At 36.7% G+C, this 17,977-nt stretch overlaps 1 protein-coding gene across 7 annotated transcripts in view; it reads right to left on the reverse strand.

The window, feature by feature from the left end:
- LOC121857679 (set1/Ash2 histone methyltransferase complex subunit ASH2-like) overlaps positions 1–17,977 on the reverse strand; it is a 64,063-nt gene that overhangs the window by 35,609 nt on the left and 10,477 nt on the right. For 6 of the 7 annotated variants that reach the window (XR_006087252.1, XM_042353747.1, XM_042353745.1 and 3 more), the window contains exon 5: positions 2,876–3,050. Coding sequence is in view for 6 of the 7 variants with exons in the window: in XM_042353747.1 (XP_042209681.1) it covers positions 2,876–3,050 (175 nt within the window). In the remaining variant the exon portion in view is untranslated. The remainder of the gene's footprint in view (positions 1–2,875; positions 3,051–17,977) is intronic. The other variant, XM_042353744.1, reaches the window with a different exon arrangement.

A 17,977-nucleotide genomic window follows, 5' to 3' on the forward strand; every position in this document is an offset into this window, starting at 1 on the left:
AATAGTATCTATCAATGACAGTATCTGTTGGAGTCAAAGACTTCTTTTACATGCCCAACCCTTAAATATAACCAGAAAAAATTGAATTATCCTTTCAATATCTTGTATTATAAACTCTCTTGAATAAAATGACAGGTTTGAGGAAACATTTCCACAGGGTTGGGTCTTTACATCTACTCTCTTGATTACCTTCAATCATACATTTCGAGGATACTCCTCTTACAGACAAACACTACCTCTGATTCACTTGTTAGAAATATGAATGGCAAAGTAGTATTTTCTAGATATATCAATATCAATTTATAAACAAATGTTAATCTTCAAACACAGACACATCCTATACTAGAACAAGTAACAAAAACTCTGATAAATGGTCTTGATGATACAGTACTACCATTTTTTTCTTAATCCTGAAATACCCTTAACCAGAAACAAATAGCCTTCTTATTCTCCAGTTATAAACAAGAAAATTTATTCAGCATTTTTCCTGGGAAAAATAACCCCATAAATAAGAATATAATACAATTCCATTTCTCCCAACAGGAAAAGGAACTGTATTAGTAGTTAACACAATGTCTTATTGAGTCATGTTTCCAAGTTAACCAAACTGCAGCTCTTATATCTTGAAAAGTGAAATGTATTATTCTAGGTTATTTAGGTATGAAGCATAAAGTCATTCTAATTCAAGCATCTTAAAAAGCTATATACAGTTCAACTGCTGAGTCAGGTCTGTACCATTTCCCAAGAAAACTAAAAAGTATTATTGCAAACCTGCTGTTAAAATGGTAACAATGCAATGCAGTTAATTATTCTTGCATCACACATTCCCATACAATAAAACTTCAGCACAAAAACTTATACATGTTACTTTTAGTGTGAAACAGCATAATTACATCTGGACATGCATCACATGGCAAGCCTTAAGTTCACACCCTTAGTAGCTTCACAAGATTTTTTGTGTGGGATTAATGTCCAGCTCTTTTGTGAGGTTTGGCAAGCAAAATGAAGCACAAACAATGTTATATGGCTGCTGGATCCAAGTTTACTCACAAAAGCATTAAGTCCAATTCTTTTTTTTTATGATTGGATATTTATTCCATGTGAAATTGTTCTGATGAGCTATTAAAAATAAAATAAAATAAAATAATGTAAAATTAATACTGTATAAAAAAAAATCATATCTTTATCCTAAAATAATACACTAGGATGCTAATTTGAAGACCATTAAATCCAATGTCCATAAATGCTCAAAATCTGGAAGAAACCTATGGTACTTCTGCATATCTGTTTAATGTTACCATTCCCACACTCAAAGCAAGGTGAGGAACAAACTTAATGTTTCTCAAACAATTAGGACACTGACTAGCTCAAATCCAAGTGCTGAAGATCAGACATCAACTTTCAAAACATATGCCAAAAATGTATCCAAGTTAAAATTATAGGTGTGCCATTATTTGGCAAAACAAGTACAGTACACAAAAAAGTGGACTGTGAAAGTGGGAAAGGAAAGGAACATGGAAAGATACAACAAAAACATTTGAATACAGAAATTGAACATAACATTCTCTGAAGAATAGTAATAATCACTGTAATACTGATCAGATCATCAGGTGTCTCTGTTATGAATATAGCCAAAGAAAGAAACCATCAGTCAATGAAAGAACACACCTTCCGTGAATCATCACCACTGATCTCTCTGATAAGGACTATTATTTATTGGGAAACAGCAGCAAATGTACCATTAAACCTATTCTTCAAAGTAAGAAAGTAACTAATTTCAAGTTCTAAGTTATTAACTATATCAGTATAATTATAAATGCTTACGAATTAGAAATTAAATATTGAATGATATCAAATTGACTGTAAAATTCGAAATACAATGGTTCCAGTGATAATTATATGAAAAAAGATATATTGTACTGCATATCAGAGGAAATATACAGCCCATATCATAAGTAAAACTGAATCACAATTAAAGACTGTACTAGAAACTATTTAATAAACTAATAATATAACAATGATTTAAATGAGAATTTGTAAAAAAGACAATTATGGGAGAAGGATTTTCTGAGAGGCAGACGATAAATTAGATATATAGACTGAATTAATCAAGAAATTACAGGTACAGTATATACCATATAGTGATGCAGTATAAAAATAACATATTCTGTTTACTAAAAACTGTTGTATTGATATACAGTAGTATGAATGAAAAGTTAGAGGAGATTGAAATAATACACTAAATAAGCACATCTGGGTGATTTGTGTGGTAATTGAAATGTAAAGACAATGGGTAAGGTGTACATGTAAGAGGGATGCATAAATACAGTACACCGAGTGTGATGAAGGGAAAAGGTGTTGTACTAGACACTTTGCTGTGTAGAATACAAATACAGTACTGTATATATATATATATATATATAGTATGCAAATGTGAACAGGCTGTATTCTTCATAATTATCAATACGAAACACTACCACGATTGTCAAAAACTGGATACCAGATAAAACAAATTAATTTTTCACAAATATACAATGTTATATTTTCTGGAAAAAATATAATGCTATAATAAAAACTTATGATTTGAATGAGAGTAAGGAAAGGAGAGGAGAGAAAGATATGTCTAATAACTATCCATTTACTGTTGACCCATTTTTAAAACAATAAAAAATACTTCCTGATTATAAAAGGATTGTCAAAGATGACTTGAAGGCAATTTAACTGATCTCTGGATCCAACAATCAACACACCCATTCAAATTTGGGGCGAAAAACACAAAAGAAATTAAGCCTATAACATATTATAGAGTGCATGATACACAAAGTGAAATCTCAGCTTTTGGTGGTGGCATTAACGGTGTGGGGAGGATACGTACAGGAGCCAGAGAGGGGTGACCGCCACCCACCAGGTGCATCCACTATTGGGCGGATGAGCGTAAGATCTGATGTGAGTAGGCCAAAGAAAGGGTGGTGTTGTGTTGGCTCACCACTCTCGCCTGTTTCCTCAACAGTAAAGTATGCATCTACCTCCTTCATGAGCATTCTCTGCAACTGTGACACATAGTTCCCACATTAGTACAATCTTCCACATTACATTATATTCAATAATTTACATACTTGTAACGGCTCAATATTTAAGAAGTTACGCAAACATGTGGTAAAAACAGCATAATGTACTGTACCTTCAAAAACACAGATGCTCTTATATCATCATATCTAAAGTGAAAGTTGTCTTTGATTAATTATTAACATACAATATTAACTGAACAATGTTGATTCAGAATACTGTACAGGATTGATGGGCAAAACTCAAATTCATATGTATGAAATAAATTTATGCCGTCTGTCCATGAAATCATATTGGGTACCAGTACAGTATACAGTATAGTGACTTTGACACTTACCCTATCTCAGACTTCTAACCACCAGTAATATATCTACTGTTGGAGTTCCTTTCTAATGAGGTGGAAATGACAAACTCCATGATGCCCTGCCACTACTGATACATATTTCTACTGTCTTCTCTTGTCCCCATTCACTCCTTTGTATATGTGCTGTCAAACTCAATTAAAATGTATTGAATTTCAATTTAAAACAATTTTATTTGGGTTAGATAATAATGGGTGGCATTTAAAGTTTCAGAACACTGTACTAGATTCTCTTGTTAAATTTCAGACCAGCAGTACTGTATTTCTCAAAAATACTTCTTCATCAACCATACATACAGTGGTCCCTCGGTTAACGAGCACAATCCGTTCCAGCAGGTTGCTCGTTAACCGAAAATCTCGTTAACTGAAACAATTGTTTCAATGGGTTTTTGGGTAATTGGTTCCAGCTCACCGAAAATTGCCTAAATTCAACAAAAAAGGTAGAAAAGTTCACTTACTTTAAGGTGTGTATGTAGAAGGCTCCTGGATGATGATGTGAATTTGAAGTGGGAGGTGGAGGAGGAGAAGGGAGAAGAGAGGGAAGTGGAGATGGAGGAGAAGCACTTTACTGCTTCTTGGAAGGTGAGTCACCTTCCGTGAAAATGTCAGGAACCTCTGGACTGACAGATTCTCCACCATGAACATCCTCTCTCCTTCTTGAAGTGGAAGGCTGAGGGATAGCATCTTGTTCCCTCTGCCTTTTACTGAAGAAAGTGTCAATTGTGGTCTGTGGGGCATCTGTCCTCCTCACCATTAACTTATGTTTAAAGAAGGAGACCACTGAGTCCTCAACATGACACAAAGTTAGTTCAGTTTCTTCCACTTCTGGGTGCTTTGAAGCCAGTTCCCTGAAGTTCTCCCAGTGGTAAATCACATCTTTCAACTGTTTAGCTGACATATGGTCATCACTTTCAATTTCCTCCACACCACTGTCAGCCTCTACCTGTAACATCTCATCCAGTTGCTTCAAGTCATCAGGAGTAAGTTCCTCCTCATGAGACATCACAAGCTCTTCCACATCCTCCTCCTCCACTTCAAGGCCCAATGAATGACCAATGGACGCAATCTCCTGGTCCAACTCTGTTTCTTCCTCAAATCCCTCAAAATCATGGACTACTGATGGCCCCAGTGCTTTCCATGAAGAATTGAGGGATCTAGTGGAGACTTCTTGCCATGATGACACAATCAATTTTACTGCCTCCAGGATGTTGAATTGTGTCTTCCAGAAATGTTTCAGTGTTAGTTCAGGATCATTGGAAGTTGCCTGATGACACCTCCTAAACATTTTCTTCATGTACAACTTCTTGAAGTTGCTGATCACATTCTGGTCCATTGGCTGTATGATTGATGTAGTGTTTGGAGGCAAAAACAACACTTTCACAAAGTCAAATTGATACTCCAAATTTCTGGCAAGGTCAGGGTCATGACCAGGAGCATTATCCATGAGGAGAAGAGCCTTTAAAGGGAGTTTATTGGTGGTTAGGTAGCTCTTGACAGAAGGGCAAAACACATCAACAGCCCATTCATTAAAGAGCTGTCTTGTCACCCATGCCTTACGGTTGGACTTCCAATAAACTCCAAGCTTTGTTCTTACCACTTTCTGTTGCTTGAACACCCTGGGGTTTTCAGAGTGGTAGACAAGCATAGGCTTCAGTCGGAAATCCCCTGAAGCATTGGCACCAAGCAATAGAGTGAGACGGTCTTTCATGGGTTTATGCCCAGGTAAGGAGGCTTCATCTCTGGTGATGAATGTTCTTTTGGGCATCTTTTTCCATAACAGCCCAGTTTCGTCCACATTGAACACTTACTGTGGAAGATAATTTTCTTCTTCCATCAGTTTTTTAAAATTATCTAAAAACTTTGCTGCCCCTTCCTTATCAGCACTAGCAGCTTCACCATGCCTAACAACACTGAAAATGTCACTTCTTTTCTTAAATTTTTCGAACCAGCCTTTGCTGGCCCGAAAATCTTCAAATTCTGTGCCTGAAGAACCAGGTTGATCTGTCTTTAAATGTTCGTAAATCTCCCTGGCTCTTTCACAAATGAATTCAATAGAAACTGAATCACCTTTCATCTGTTTTTCCCTAATCCAGATGATAGGTAACCTCTCAGTTTCTGCAATTAGGGATCTACTTTTAAACACTCTTGTAGATTTGTCTCCCACTTCCACTTCTTTAAATTTGTCTTTCTGTGCAAGAATTGTCGACACAGTTGATGTCGACATGCCACATTCTTTGCATAGCGCATTTGTTCTAATGCCCTGTTCATGTTTTTTTATGATTTCCTGCTTGGTTTGGATTGAAATTGCTTTTCTTGATCTCTTAGGCCCCAGGCTGGATTCAAACAATGTCAACACGTGCATTTTAAAGTTAAACTTGTTGTAAATAAAGAATATTTTCATTAAAATAACACTGCACTGCACTATATATTGTCAATATGTAAAATAAATTCCAAAATGACCAATAATTTGCTTGGAAACACAGAAAAAAGCATTTAGTTGAAGAGAGTCTCAAGCAAGATGTTACCTCCAGTGAAAAGAGAGAGAGACTAACGCCTGTTTGCTGTGTTAAGAGGCTGGATGCCGCGCATTAAACTAGTCACTTTACCTTCAATTATGTTCAATAATTGTTAAAATGACTAAAAAATTTAATATTAAACTTTTAAAATTATTGAATAGTATAAACTTCTTGATATTTACTAAAATAGTAAGGAATTTAAGCCCTAGAACCGATTAATGTATTGGCGGACTAATACTACAGCTGGTTGACCGCCCAGTGCAAGCCAAAACTTGTTGAGGTCGGCTCGTAAGAAACTCGTTAACCGAGGGGTTGCTCGTTAACCGAATTTAAGAATCTTATGGGAGGTAACTCGTTAACCGAGGCGCTCGTTAACCGAGGGACCACTGTAGTTGTGGTCAAAAGTAATCATCCACCACTCCTACTACCATACCTACAAGCTTTTCTACACAACAAGTCACAAAAGGATGGAGGAGGTATTGATGGCGGGAGAGCTAAGGGTAGCAGACCCAGGTAAGGTAGGAGGGCCAAGTCAAGGGCCACATAGTCACATACATAGGGATATTGTATGTGGTCTTAGACTTATCCCCAACACATGAAGGTGTTAAGGTTGGTGGTTGTAGCTTGATGTTGAAGGCCTTAACCCTCTCACACATGATGACGCGATTCGCATCATGTTCATAAGACCAACTTCATGGTAACGCAAAGCGAATCACCAACTTTATAAAATTTGCCAAAAATTAATTTTTCAACAGAATTGCGTCAAATTTTGAGGCGTCGTAGTAGCAAGTAAATTCTATCAAATAAACTAATTGGCAACTCTCGAGGCCCCTAGGAAGGGAAGAACAGAACGATAAATGCGCAATATTACTTCAACAGTCAGACCATGAGTGTGAGCTGCGTCCATTTAAATTTCCATAACTCCGTGTGGGCTGCCTCAATTACTGGATTACAGTGCTTATCATACTCCCTGAAATAATTTGTTTAGTGTTAAAGAAGTGAACGTAATATTTTCTTCATATTCATAGGGAAAGTGTTTAGTTTTCAAAAGCAGTTACCTTATCAGGCTATACAACCTCATTCTAGTGACAAAGTCTCTGAAAGAGGATGATTTTCTAGAACTCCTGTTTAGGGGCAGTGAGGATCAAGTAGATGGTGATAATTAAAAGCCTGGAAGTGAAAATGATCGTGATAACAACATAGAAAGTCATGAATCTGAGGGAGAAATTGTGTCGGTTGCATCCACATTATGAAGCACCTCGCCACCAGGGACTCCCTCTACCACCACCCCCACACCAACAACATACCACCCTCATTCTTCTTCACCACAACCTTCCACATCCCAGGCATCTCCTTCATATTTCCTGCATTATTCAAGCCTCATAACACCTGCTACCTCCCTCCCTCACCACCCAGGTGGTCCACCACCACCCCACCACATGCCTCCCATGGTCATCAAGCACCTTCCACCTCCCACACTCCACTATCAGCTATGCTACACTGGAATCCCTCTCCCTCTCTTCTCCACACGCCCACACACTCATCCACATCTCCACACACACACCTACACTCACAATCATTCATTCTCACTCTTACATTTTACTTGGGCTCATTCACTCGCTTCCTTTCTGAAAGTCCATCTACAAGTTCCAGAAGTCTTCCACCTCGCTGAAGGATGTGAGTACAGAATGATCTTATTTATATCAGTACAGAATGAATTTATTTTATAATACATTTTATTTTATTTTATATAGCATTTTATTATTAGATATTGTGTTACTTTCTTTTACTATATGACAATTATACGCTACGGATGAACGCCCATCCACCTACAGTATATACTGTAAAGAATATAATCGTAAGATCTTATTTTATATTACAGTATATTATAATACAATTTATGTTATTATGTTATATTATGTCATAATTTGTTATTCTCATTTATTATATCATATACCCGTACTATAAGTCATGCGATTATCAGTTTGCGTGCGGCTGGCTACAACACGTCAGAAATTGCAAGGAAGGTTGTGGTCACTAGGCAGACTGGGAGGAGTCTGAGAACTTGAGTATTTTTGATGGTTTGCTGGCAGCTGATATATCAAAATGACTAGTTTTGGGTGTGTAATGTAAACAAAACATAGTTGAACTCTTAATTCATATAAATGATATAAATTTAGGCTGGGGAGATCACGATTGACAGCGAGGAGGAAATTGTATGAGCTATTGAGATTCTGTATGACCCGTGAAAAAAAAAAGTGATTTTCATCTTCATATTCAACATTTTTCTTCGTATCAGCACTATTATAAATATCTAATTGACGTTGTTTAAAACCTGAACAACCTGAAAAAAATGATAAATAAGGAAATGGATGGCACATTATAATAAAGTAATCGTAAATAAGGGTCCTCATCTATTATCTTTCATGAATGTAAACCTAAGATAATACAGTGAAAAAAAAAAACTTGCATCCATCCATCCATCCTTTCCTTCACGAATTTCGACGCTTTCTTCAATCCCCTCTGTCTCTGATGAGCAATTTGCACCCCCCAAACAAAAACAGCCCTTCCCGATATTAAGGACTAAGTTGTTGTTATCAGAGTTGCCACTTTGTCTCTAAATTATCACGCAGATAGAGTAGACCCGCGGATTCTGGTTATCCATAGCTTTTACTCTTTACGCGCTTGGCTTGGCAGTGAAGGTAGGAGCATATGGCTGGGGGAGATACTTCCACCTGCGCCTCTCTTGACTTCATTTGCTGTTTGCACTGAGCAGGGGAAGGAGGGGGTTTGGGTTGTGTGCGTCTGCCAACTGACCTTTAGCAACAGTTGCTAAGGGCCGATTGGCAGAGGCAACAAATCCCAGCTGAGCTGTGATGCAGTGTGTGCATTATTTTGTATAAATTTTGGCTTTTTTATGCTTTCATTATTTTTCCTAAATATTCTCTGCTGAAATCAACTTCACAATCAGTGGCAAAGAGAACAAAGTAAACTTACAGCAGAGGTGGCTGTGTGGTGTTCATTTAAACCGAAATAGGCCTAACCACTTGAGTCAGCAGATGCGCTATTGAGAATCTGCCCACTGCTTCCACACTTATGGTTAACCCCTACCCAGGATACACACCTATGCTTTTCATATTTCTTCTTTTATAGTTTTATATTATATTTTCTATATTTCTAAGTCACATTAGAGTATTGAAATGATTTTTCCACAACTTTTTTAGTTTCAGTATAAATAATAATGGCAACATACATCACCATCTCTCACATGCCACAGCTGACTCCCGGTGTGCGTCTCAGAAAAAAGGACCTCTTTAACAAGCATTCTACTCTATACAAGCGATGTGCCTTAGAAATAAAGAAAATATACCTGTAATATAAAACTATAAAATAAGAAATATGAAGAGCATGGGTGTATATGTGTGAGAAGTGAACGTGTGTGTAGGTGGTGAGCTATAACTATGTCTCTGACTCGCCAGCCTAGCCGCCCTATTTATTGTTGCTTTTAATGAAACTATAAAATGTGTCAAAAATCATTACAATACTCTAATAATGCTAAAAAAACCAGCCTGCGTCCTATATGTGAAGTTGCGGCCTCCCGCAAGCTAATGAATCCCCCTACTGCTGTCTCCAGCAGGCTAAATTCTACCTAAACCAACTCCAGAATTAAAAATATGTTATTGCTTAGTTAAACACATTATTATTTTTAATTAATTAAAAAATAATTACTGTGAATATAAAAGGTAGATCAATAACTACTCTGTACTGTACTGATGACGATAACCTGAGACAATTAACATCCATACGGCAGACACCCAACTCTTCAGAGGTAGCTAAGCAGTAACCATTTTTTAACTCTTACAAGCATTACAATCTTTTAATGCCATACCTGCAACATTTATTTTTAAATCTACAAATACAGTGCCTGATACAAATGAAGATTTACAGATAATTTTTTCACATTTACATCAATTAACATCGCTAGCGGCATTATAGCCAGGTTAGACTCGTGTCTGTAACCGGGCTACTGGGCCAAGCTGTTGTTTTTCAACTCATATTTTAGAGTAGATATACATAACTTTCTTCATTTATTTTTACTGATATACATGCACACACCATCCTACATACATATTGTGAAAAAAGTAAGAGAAATAATAGTCCTAAAGGCAAATACATAAAAGGAATATACATTTCTTTGCACACGAGTTAGCTGGCTTAGTGGGGGAACGGGAGGACGACTGGGTGCAAGGGGATCAGCGGAGATGACATTGCTGTTGCTATGGTAAACAGGGAGTACAGATGTACATTATATGCAAATGGCAACTGTGTTAAACTTATTTATTGGTATTATTTTTATTTATTCCTCACATTTACTGGTACTGTATACAGTATATAGTTTTAGGAAAACTATGGATATAGCAGAAAAATACACGTGTGTGTGTGTGTGTGTGTGTGTGTACAGTAATATACAGTATGTATGAGAAGTAAATGTGGATGGAGGCAGTTCTAGCCAAGGCCTTGGTTATAAAGCGTGGCCGACTCACCAGCCCAGCCACCTCTTATACTGGTACTTGTAATGAAACTATAAAAGTTGTGAAAAAATCATTACAATACAGTGACCCCTCGTTTAACGAACACCTCGGTTAACGTAATTTCGATTAACGAACTGCCTTCCATAAGGATCTTCAATTCGGTTAAAGAAAAAAAATTCGGTTAACGAAGTTCTTACGAACCGACCTCAACATGTTTTCGCTTGCACTGACCGGGCAACCAGCTTTAGTATCAGTCCGCCAATACATTAATTGGTTCTAGGGCTTAAATTCCTTACTATTTTAGTAAATATCAAGAAGTTTATACTATTCAATAATTTTAAAAGTTTAATATTCAATTTTTTAGTCATTTTAACAATTATTGAACATAATTGAAGGTAAAGTGACTAGTTTAATGCGCGGCATCCAGCCTCTTAACACAGCAAACAGGAGTTAGTCTCTCTCTGTTTTCACTGGAGGTAACATCTTGCTTGAGACTCTCTTCAACTAAACGCTTTTTTTCTGTGTTTCCAAGCAAATTATTGGTCATTTTGAAATATATTTTACATATTGACAATATATAATGCAGTGCAGTGTTGATTTAAAGAAACTAATCTTGAATTACACCAAGAGAGCTAAAATTTTATGGGTGAAATGGAGCCATGGGGTGACTTCTCTTCCACCCCAATGCCTTCTCTTCTTCCTTCTCCTCCACCCCCATTCTAAATCCCATCATCATCATCATCATCATCATCATCCAGGAGCCTTCTACATACACACCTCAAAGTAAGTGAACTTTTCTACCATTTTTGTTGAATTTAGGAAATTTTCGGTGAGCTGGAACCAATTACCCAAAAACCCATTGAAACAATGGTTTCGGTTAACGAACGACCTTCTGGAACGGATTGAGTTCGTTAACGGAGGGGTCACTGTACTCTAATGTGGCCTAGAATTATGGAAAATATAATTTAAAACTATAAAGAGAAAACAAAGAGCATATGTGGGAAATAAATGTGTTATAAGGCAGTGGGTAACTGGGCTTTAAATGTGTCACGGCATACACACCCACCACGGTCGCCGCCACACGTCTGTGAGTCAGCTGAGCTGGGCGATTGCCTGAACTATGTCGTGAGGTGCATGCATGGGAGGTATGTGTGTGGAAGAACTAACTGTATTTTATGGCATAAAAGACACACTTTTTTTTGTCTGAAAAATGGATAAAAAATCAGCCTGCATCCTATACATATGTAAAATTGCAGTCTCCCATAGGCTAATGAATCCCCCAGTTGCTGTCTCCACTATGCTACATTCAACCAAGCCCAACTTCAGAATTCAAAATATTATTGCTTACTTAAACACATTATTATTTTTTATTAATTAACAAATAATTATTGTAAATACTGTATAAAAGCTGGATTTATAACCACAGTCGGCCCTTAACATACGCGGGGGTTAGGTAACAGAGACACCCGTGAATGTTAAAAATCTGTGTACTATTGCTACCCCCTCCCTAAAAAACCCCTGGCCACCCCATGTCCTTATTTACCGTATATAACTGTGTATAGTTCAAGTTTTTAAGACCAAATTATTTGGCAAAAAATTGGGGGTCGACCTCTAAACGGGTAATAGTTTTGTTAGGTTGAAAAATATTTACCAGTAACTAACAGTAAACAATGGAAACGATGCACCAACACACCACCAGCTGTGAGTGTCGGTACAGTTGCCAGGGTAGATCTCTTGCGTCATCATAGCAAGCCCATTGTAGCCAAATGCATGTTATGGTATGCACAGGACGATGTAAAACATAAAGTATTCATTTTTTAAAGTTTATTTATAGATACTGTACATAAATTTTTGTTCATTACATTTGAAACATCATCTTTGTTAATTAAATTTGAAGCAAAAGAAAACTACGATACCGTATTTTCATTAAAATATTACATCACAAGTATATTTTACCTTAACTGTGACTGAATGAATATATTCTCAGAAATAAATATGGAAATGTAATATTTTGGCTGAAATGACGTACATATTACAGTGGAAAGTGGGATAAAATCATGACAAGAACAATGACTTTCGCTTTCTTTCGTTGTTCAAAAGATTTTACAGTAATCGCTTTTCGAATGGTTTTCAGTTAAAAAACTGTTGTACTGTATTATAATAATATTCTATCCTATCATTAGCCTCATAATCCCACAACTGAAAACCATTTGAAAAGCGATTACGGTAACATCTTTTGAACGAAAGAAAACTTAATTCATTGCTTTCGTCACAATTTTATCCCACTTTCCACTGTAATACGTACGTCATTTCAGCAAAAATATTACATTTCCATATTCTCATAAATAATTAGTAGTTTTGTTGAAACGTAATGTACAGTATTTAATATTAAAATGCAAAAAGAGCTATAAAAACAATTAATACTGTACACCCGTAATGTACTGACTGGCATCTCCACTCGTCCCTGCTCCCGCCTCCAGCGTCACCACTCCTCCCCGCTCTATCCCTCCGCCTCCTCCACATAGTCACTATTGTTGTATTACAATAATATTCTATCCTAATTCACTTGAATAAATACTACGATTCCATATTTCTGAATATTTTCATTAAAATCCATCAAAATCATTTTCCTTGTCATCGTCTTCAGCACCAAACAGCTCCTCCCAGGGCTAGAGGGTACGTGTTCTTCGAATCGTTTTCGGTTAAAAAACTGTTACATCACATGTATATTTTACCTAAACTGCGCCTCAATGAATATATTCTCAGAAATAAATAGTAGTTTTGCTGAAACGTGATGTATTTCAATGTAAAATAGGATAAAATACATAACGAAAACAAAAGACTTTACCCAACCTTCCGATGTTCAAGAGATGTTACTCGTTTTTTTAATAGTTTTCGGTTAAAATACTGTTATATTACAATGATATTCTATTCATACTGTGCTTGATATACTACAATCACGGAAATGTAATATTTTTGCTGAAATGACGTACGTATTACAGTGGAAAGTGGGATAAAATCGTGGCGAAAACAATGACTTTCGCTTTCTTTCGTTCAAAAGATGTTACCGTAATCGCTTTTCGAATGGTTTTCAGTTAAAAAACTGTTGCATCACAAGTGAATTAGGATAGAATATTATTGTAATACATCACAAGTGAATTAGGATAGAATATTATTGTAATACAACAGTTTTTTAACTGAAAACCATTCGAAAAGCGATTACAGTAACATCTTTTAAACGAAAGAAAGCGAAAGTCATTGCTTTCGTCACTTTCCACTGTAATACGTACGTCATTTTAGCAAAAATATTACATTTCCATATTCTCAGAAATAAATAGTAGTTTTGCTGAAATGTAATGTATTTCAATGTAAATTAGGATAAACTACATGAAAACAAAAGACTTTACCTAACCTTCCGATGTTCAAGAAATGTTACTCGTTTTTTTAAGTTTTCGGTTAAAATACTGTTATATTAGTGATACTCTATTCATACTGTGCTTGATATAAAACATTCACAGAAATGAAATATTTTTGCAACTACAATGCTAATGTCAACACAAGCGTGGTTACAGCGAGACTGACTGAATGAGGGAGAGCTATGCGTGTGTGTGAGGTAACGGGCGGTGTGCAGTGTTCGGTGCAGCGTGCGATTTGAATGTACAGTGGTCCCTCGGTTAACGAGCACAATCCGTTCTAGAAGGTTGCTCGTTAACCGAAAAACTCGTTAACCGAAACCATTGATTCAATGGGTTTTAGGGTAACTGGTTCCAGCTCACTGAAAATTGCCTAAATTCAACAAAAAAGGTAGAAAAGTACACTTACTTTGAGGTGTGTATGTAGAAGGCTCCTGGATGATGATGGGAATTAGAATGAGGGTGGAGGAGAAGGGAAAAGAGAAGGCATTGGGGTGGAAGAGAAGTCACCCCATGGTGCCATTTCACCCATAAAATTTTACTTCTCTTGGTGTAATTCAAGATTATTTTCTTTAAATCAACACTGCACTGCATTATAGATTGTCAATATGTAAAATAAATTTCAAAATGACCGACCAATAATTTGCTTGCAAACACAGAAAATAAGCGTTTTTTTTTTACGGGAATTAGCCCACCCGGGCACAGGTCAAACGACCCACAATGGAGCCTGGCGAAAAAAAAAAAGAATGGAAAGAAATTGTAAATATAGAAAAAAAAAGGTTATACTGTACTGTATTAATCTACATCATGAAGATGTCGGAAAACCAGCTTTTTAAAGTGAGACAGATTGTAAGAGCATGGAAACACAGAAGAAGGCTGTTGAGAGGCTGGATGGCGGGCATAAAACTAGTTTCATTACCTTCAATTATGTTCAATAATTGTTAAAATTACTAAAAAAATTAATATTAAACTTTAAAAATTATTGAATAGCATAAACTTCTTGATATTTGCTAAAATGGTAAGGAATTTAAGCCCTAGAACCGATTACTGTATTGGCGGACTAATACTAAAGCTGGTGGATGCCAAATGCAAGCGAAAACATGTTCAGGTCGGCTCGTAAGAAACTCGTTAATCGAGGGATTGCTCGTTAACCGAAGTTAAGAATCTTATGGAAGGTAACTCGTTAACCGAAATCTCGTTAACCGAGGCGCTTGTTAACCGAGGGACCACAGTACTTCAATTACTTCAATGTACAGAATATTCCTCCGGTGGGGCAATCCGTGAATGCTAAACCCGCGTATGTGAAGGGCCGACTGTACTGTACTGAAGATGATAACCCGAGACGATTAACATCCATATGGCAGACACCCAACTTTTCAGAGGTAGCTAAGCAGTAACCATCTCTGAACACTTACATGCATTACTATCTGTTAATGTTGTACCTGCAACATTTATTTTTAAATCTATAAACACCTGATACAAATGAATACAGAATTTACAGATAACTTTCTTTTCACAATTGCACCTGTTAACATCGCTGGCAGCATTGTGGCCAAGTTAAACTCGTCACAGTACTCACCAGGCCACTGGGCCAAGTTATGAGTCTTATGGTGTTTTTCAACTCTTATTTTTGGGTAGATATACGTACCTTTTTAATTAATTTTTACTCAATTACATGTGCACACCATCCTACATACATATTGCATTATGAACAAAAAAGTAAAAGAAATAATTGTCATAAGGGCAAACACAAAGGGAATATAAATAACTTTGCACGAGTTAGCTGGCTCAGTGAGGGGGCAGGAGAAGGGTGCCACGTGATGGAGAGGGGGGGGGGTTTGCTAGGGAGACGGAGGAGGTAGTGTCCCTGCTGGTTTGCGTTGCTATGGTGAAGCAGGGAGTGTATGCAAAATGCGAATGTATTAGACTTTCATTTGGCTTTACTGTTTTGGCAATACTGTACAGTATTTTTTCTTGTAACTTATTTATTGATATTTTTATTTATTCCTCATATTTACTGGTACTGTATATATTTTAGGAAAACTATGACTGCAGGAGGAAAATACACACAAGTTTTTCCCAAATACTCCCTGCTAAAATGGGGTTTGAGTCTTATATGACCATGCGCCTTAGATGCTGTAAAATACGGTGTTCCTTATACATAAAATATTATACTGTATACTATACCAGTAAATGTGAGAAATAATAAAAATATTAAATAAAAGATAAAACACTGCATTGCCAAATAGCAGGAGATAGTGAGAGAGCAGTGAGGAAATGCCAGCTGTTGCTCGCTCCCTTCCACCCCCAGTGCTTGCTTCTACACAAACGATGATCAATTCCCTTTATTTTCTTGACTGTATGTTAGTAGTTATTTTTTATTTTTTGGCACATTCTATTTGTGGTGCATATTTAAACTGAAATAGGCCTAACTAGCCATGTTGCCAGATGCGCTATTGACAGGTATATATAACTGTGTACTTTATGGATGATTTCTGGGATTTTCAAGAGTAATTTTGACTATTGTACCTGTATATGTGTTTTTGACTTTACACACCCTCTTCAGAACGTAGCCCCAGTGTAAGATGCGACACGCCTGTATCCCATTTCACTAACTACAGCATTGAATTTCGAGTATTTGCGGATTAGTGTGGCATCTTTATCCCTCCACAGTCTAACATATTCCTCTGTAAATGTGGGGAATGAATAAAAATTATACTAATAAATAAAAGTATCAGTACTATTTTCTGTGAATTGTATTAGGCAGTTATTCACCGTTGCTTCACACAGATGCTTGAAAAAAGTAGTGCATCAATGATAGTGATGCTACACTTTAAAATCAACAGCAAGAGTAATGCTGTTTTTTTTATACCAGTAGTGACAGTGCAAGTGGTGCTGTTCTATGCAGCTAGTGTGCCCAGCACTGCTTATTTGGTGATTTTGGGAGAATGAAGACACACTGAAAGCTTATTTGTAGACTTAATACCTATGAGAATGTTAGATAATAATGATGTTAGTATACTGGTATTTTCTGAAACTAATAATATAACTAAACTAACACAAGTACAGTACCATGATTTATTAACTGGCTTCTTTGGACACAGTCATTGTAGTACAGTATCTCCACTATACATAATACTCCAGTTGACAGAATCCTCTTGGTCTCAAATCTTTTCAGTTGACAGATACTTTACTGTACCACATTATGCACACCTTCTGCCCTTCTTACATATTTAAGCCAGCTTTCAGAATCTTTCATGGAAAACTGTAGGAGCTGACTTCATAGGTACAGTTAATTGGGATTGGTGGATGGAGAGGATACAAGATCAGATATTCTTTCAAAGGAGCAGTGTATTCTTCTCTGTATCTGATCTATCACTTGCAACAAAATACATTATACAGGAATTAAAATTGGGATATTTAGTCTCATTGAGAATACAGCATGCCCTTCAAATTCGCAGGGGTTATGTTCTCAAAATGGCTGCGAATCGCCAAATCCGCGAATAACATTCGCTGACCAGGGGCAGGGGGGGGGGTTACATTTCTACTTGTGTACAAAGAAATGTAGATTCCCTTTATGTGTTTGCCCTTAGGACAATTATTAATAACAAAGCACGGAGTAGACTTGAGGGTAGACTCAACATTTTTAATACTACATTTGTTTATGATTATTTGTGAGTGGATTTTCCCATTATCATTTATTTGTATGTGTTTTGTGTTGTGTGTCTACTCACACACAAACACATATATACAATACAGGTAAAGGGAATTACTGTCTCTAGAATGAATGGCTCCCTGTCTCGGCCGCGAAAATGCTGGCAACTTTAAAACTACTCGCAGACATCCTTCGGTACATCCAGGGTGTCACCCGCAAATAATAGAGGATCGCGAAATAAAAATCCGCAAATTATCCGGCGTACTGTATGATATTTTCAGTGTTCTGGTAACTAGAAGGGACATACAAGGTCACTGACAGCATAAATACAACCCGTTCTAAGATCCTATGTGGGCAAATATTTCTAATAAGCTCCAGAAAACTGAAATAAAAACTTGGGACTTACTGCATTTCTGTAATATAAATCTACAGAC

The sequence above is a fragment of the Homarus americanus genome, unplaced genomic scaffold (genome assembly GCF_018991925.1).
Source record: "Homarus americanus isolate GMGI-L3 unplaced genomic scaffold, GMGI_Hamer_2.0 scaffold16712, whole genome shotgun sequence".
Taxonomy (NCBI): domain Eukaryota; kingdom Metazoa; phylum Arthropoda; class Malacostraca; order Decapoda; family Nephropidae; genus Homarus; species Homarus americanus.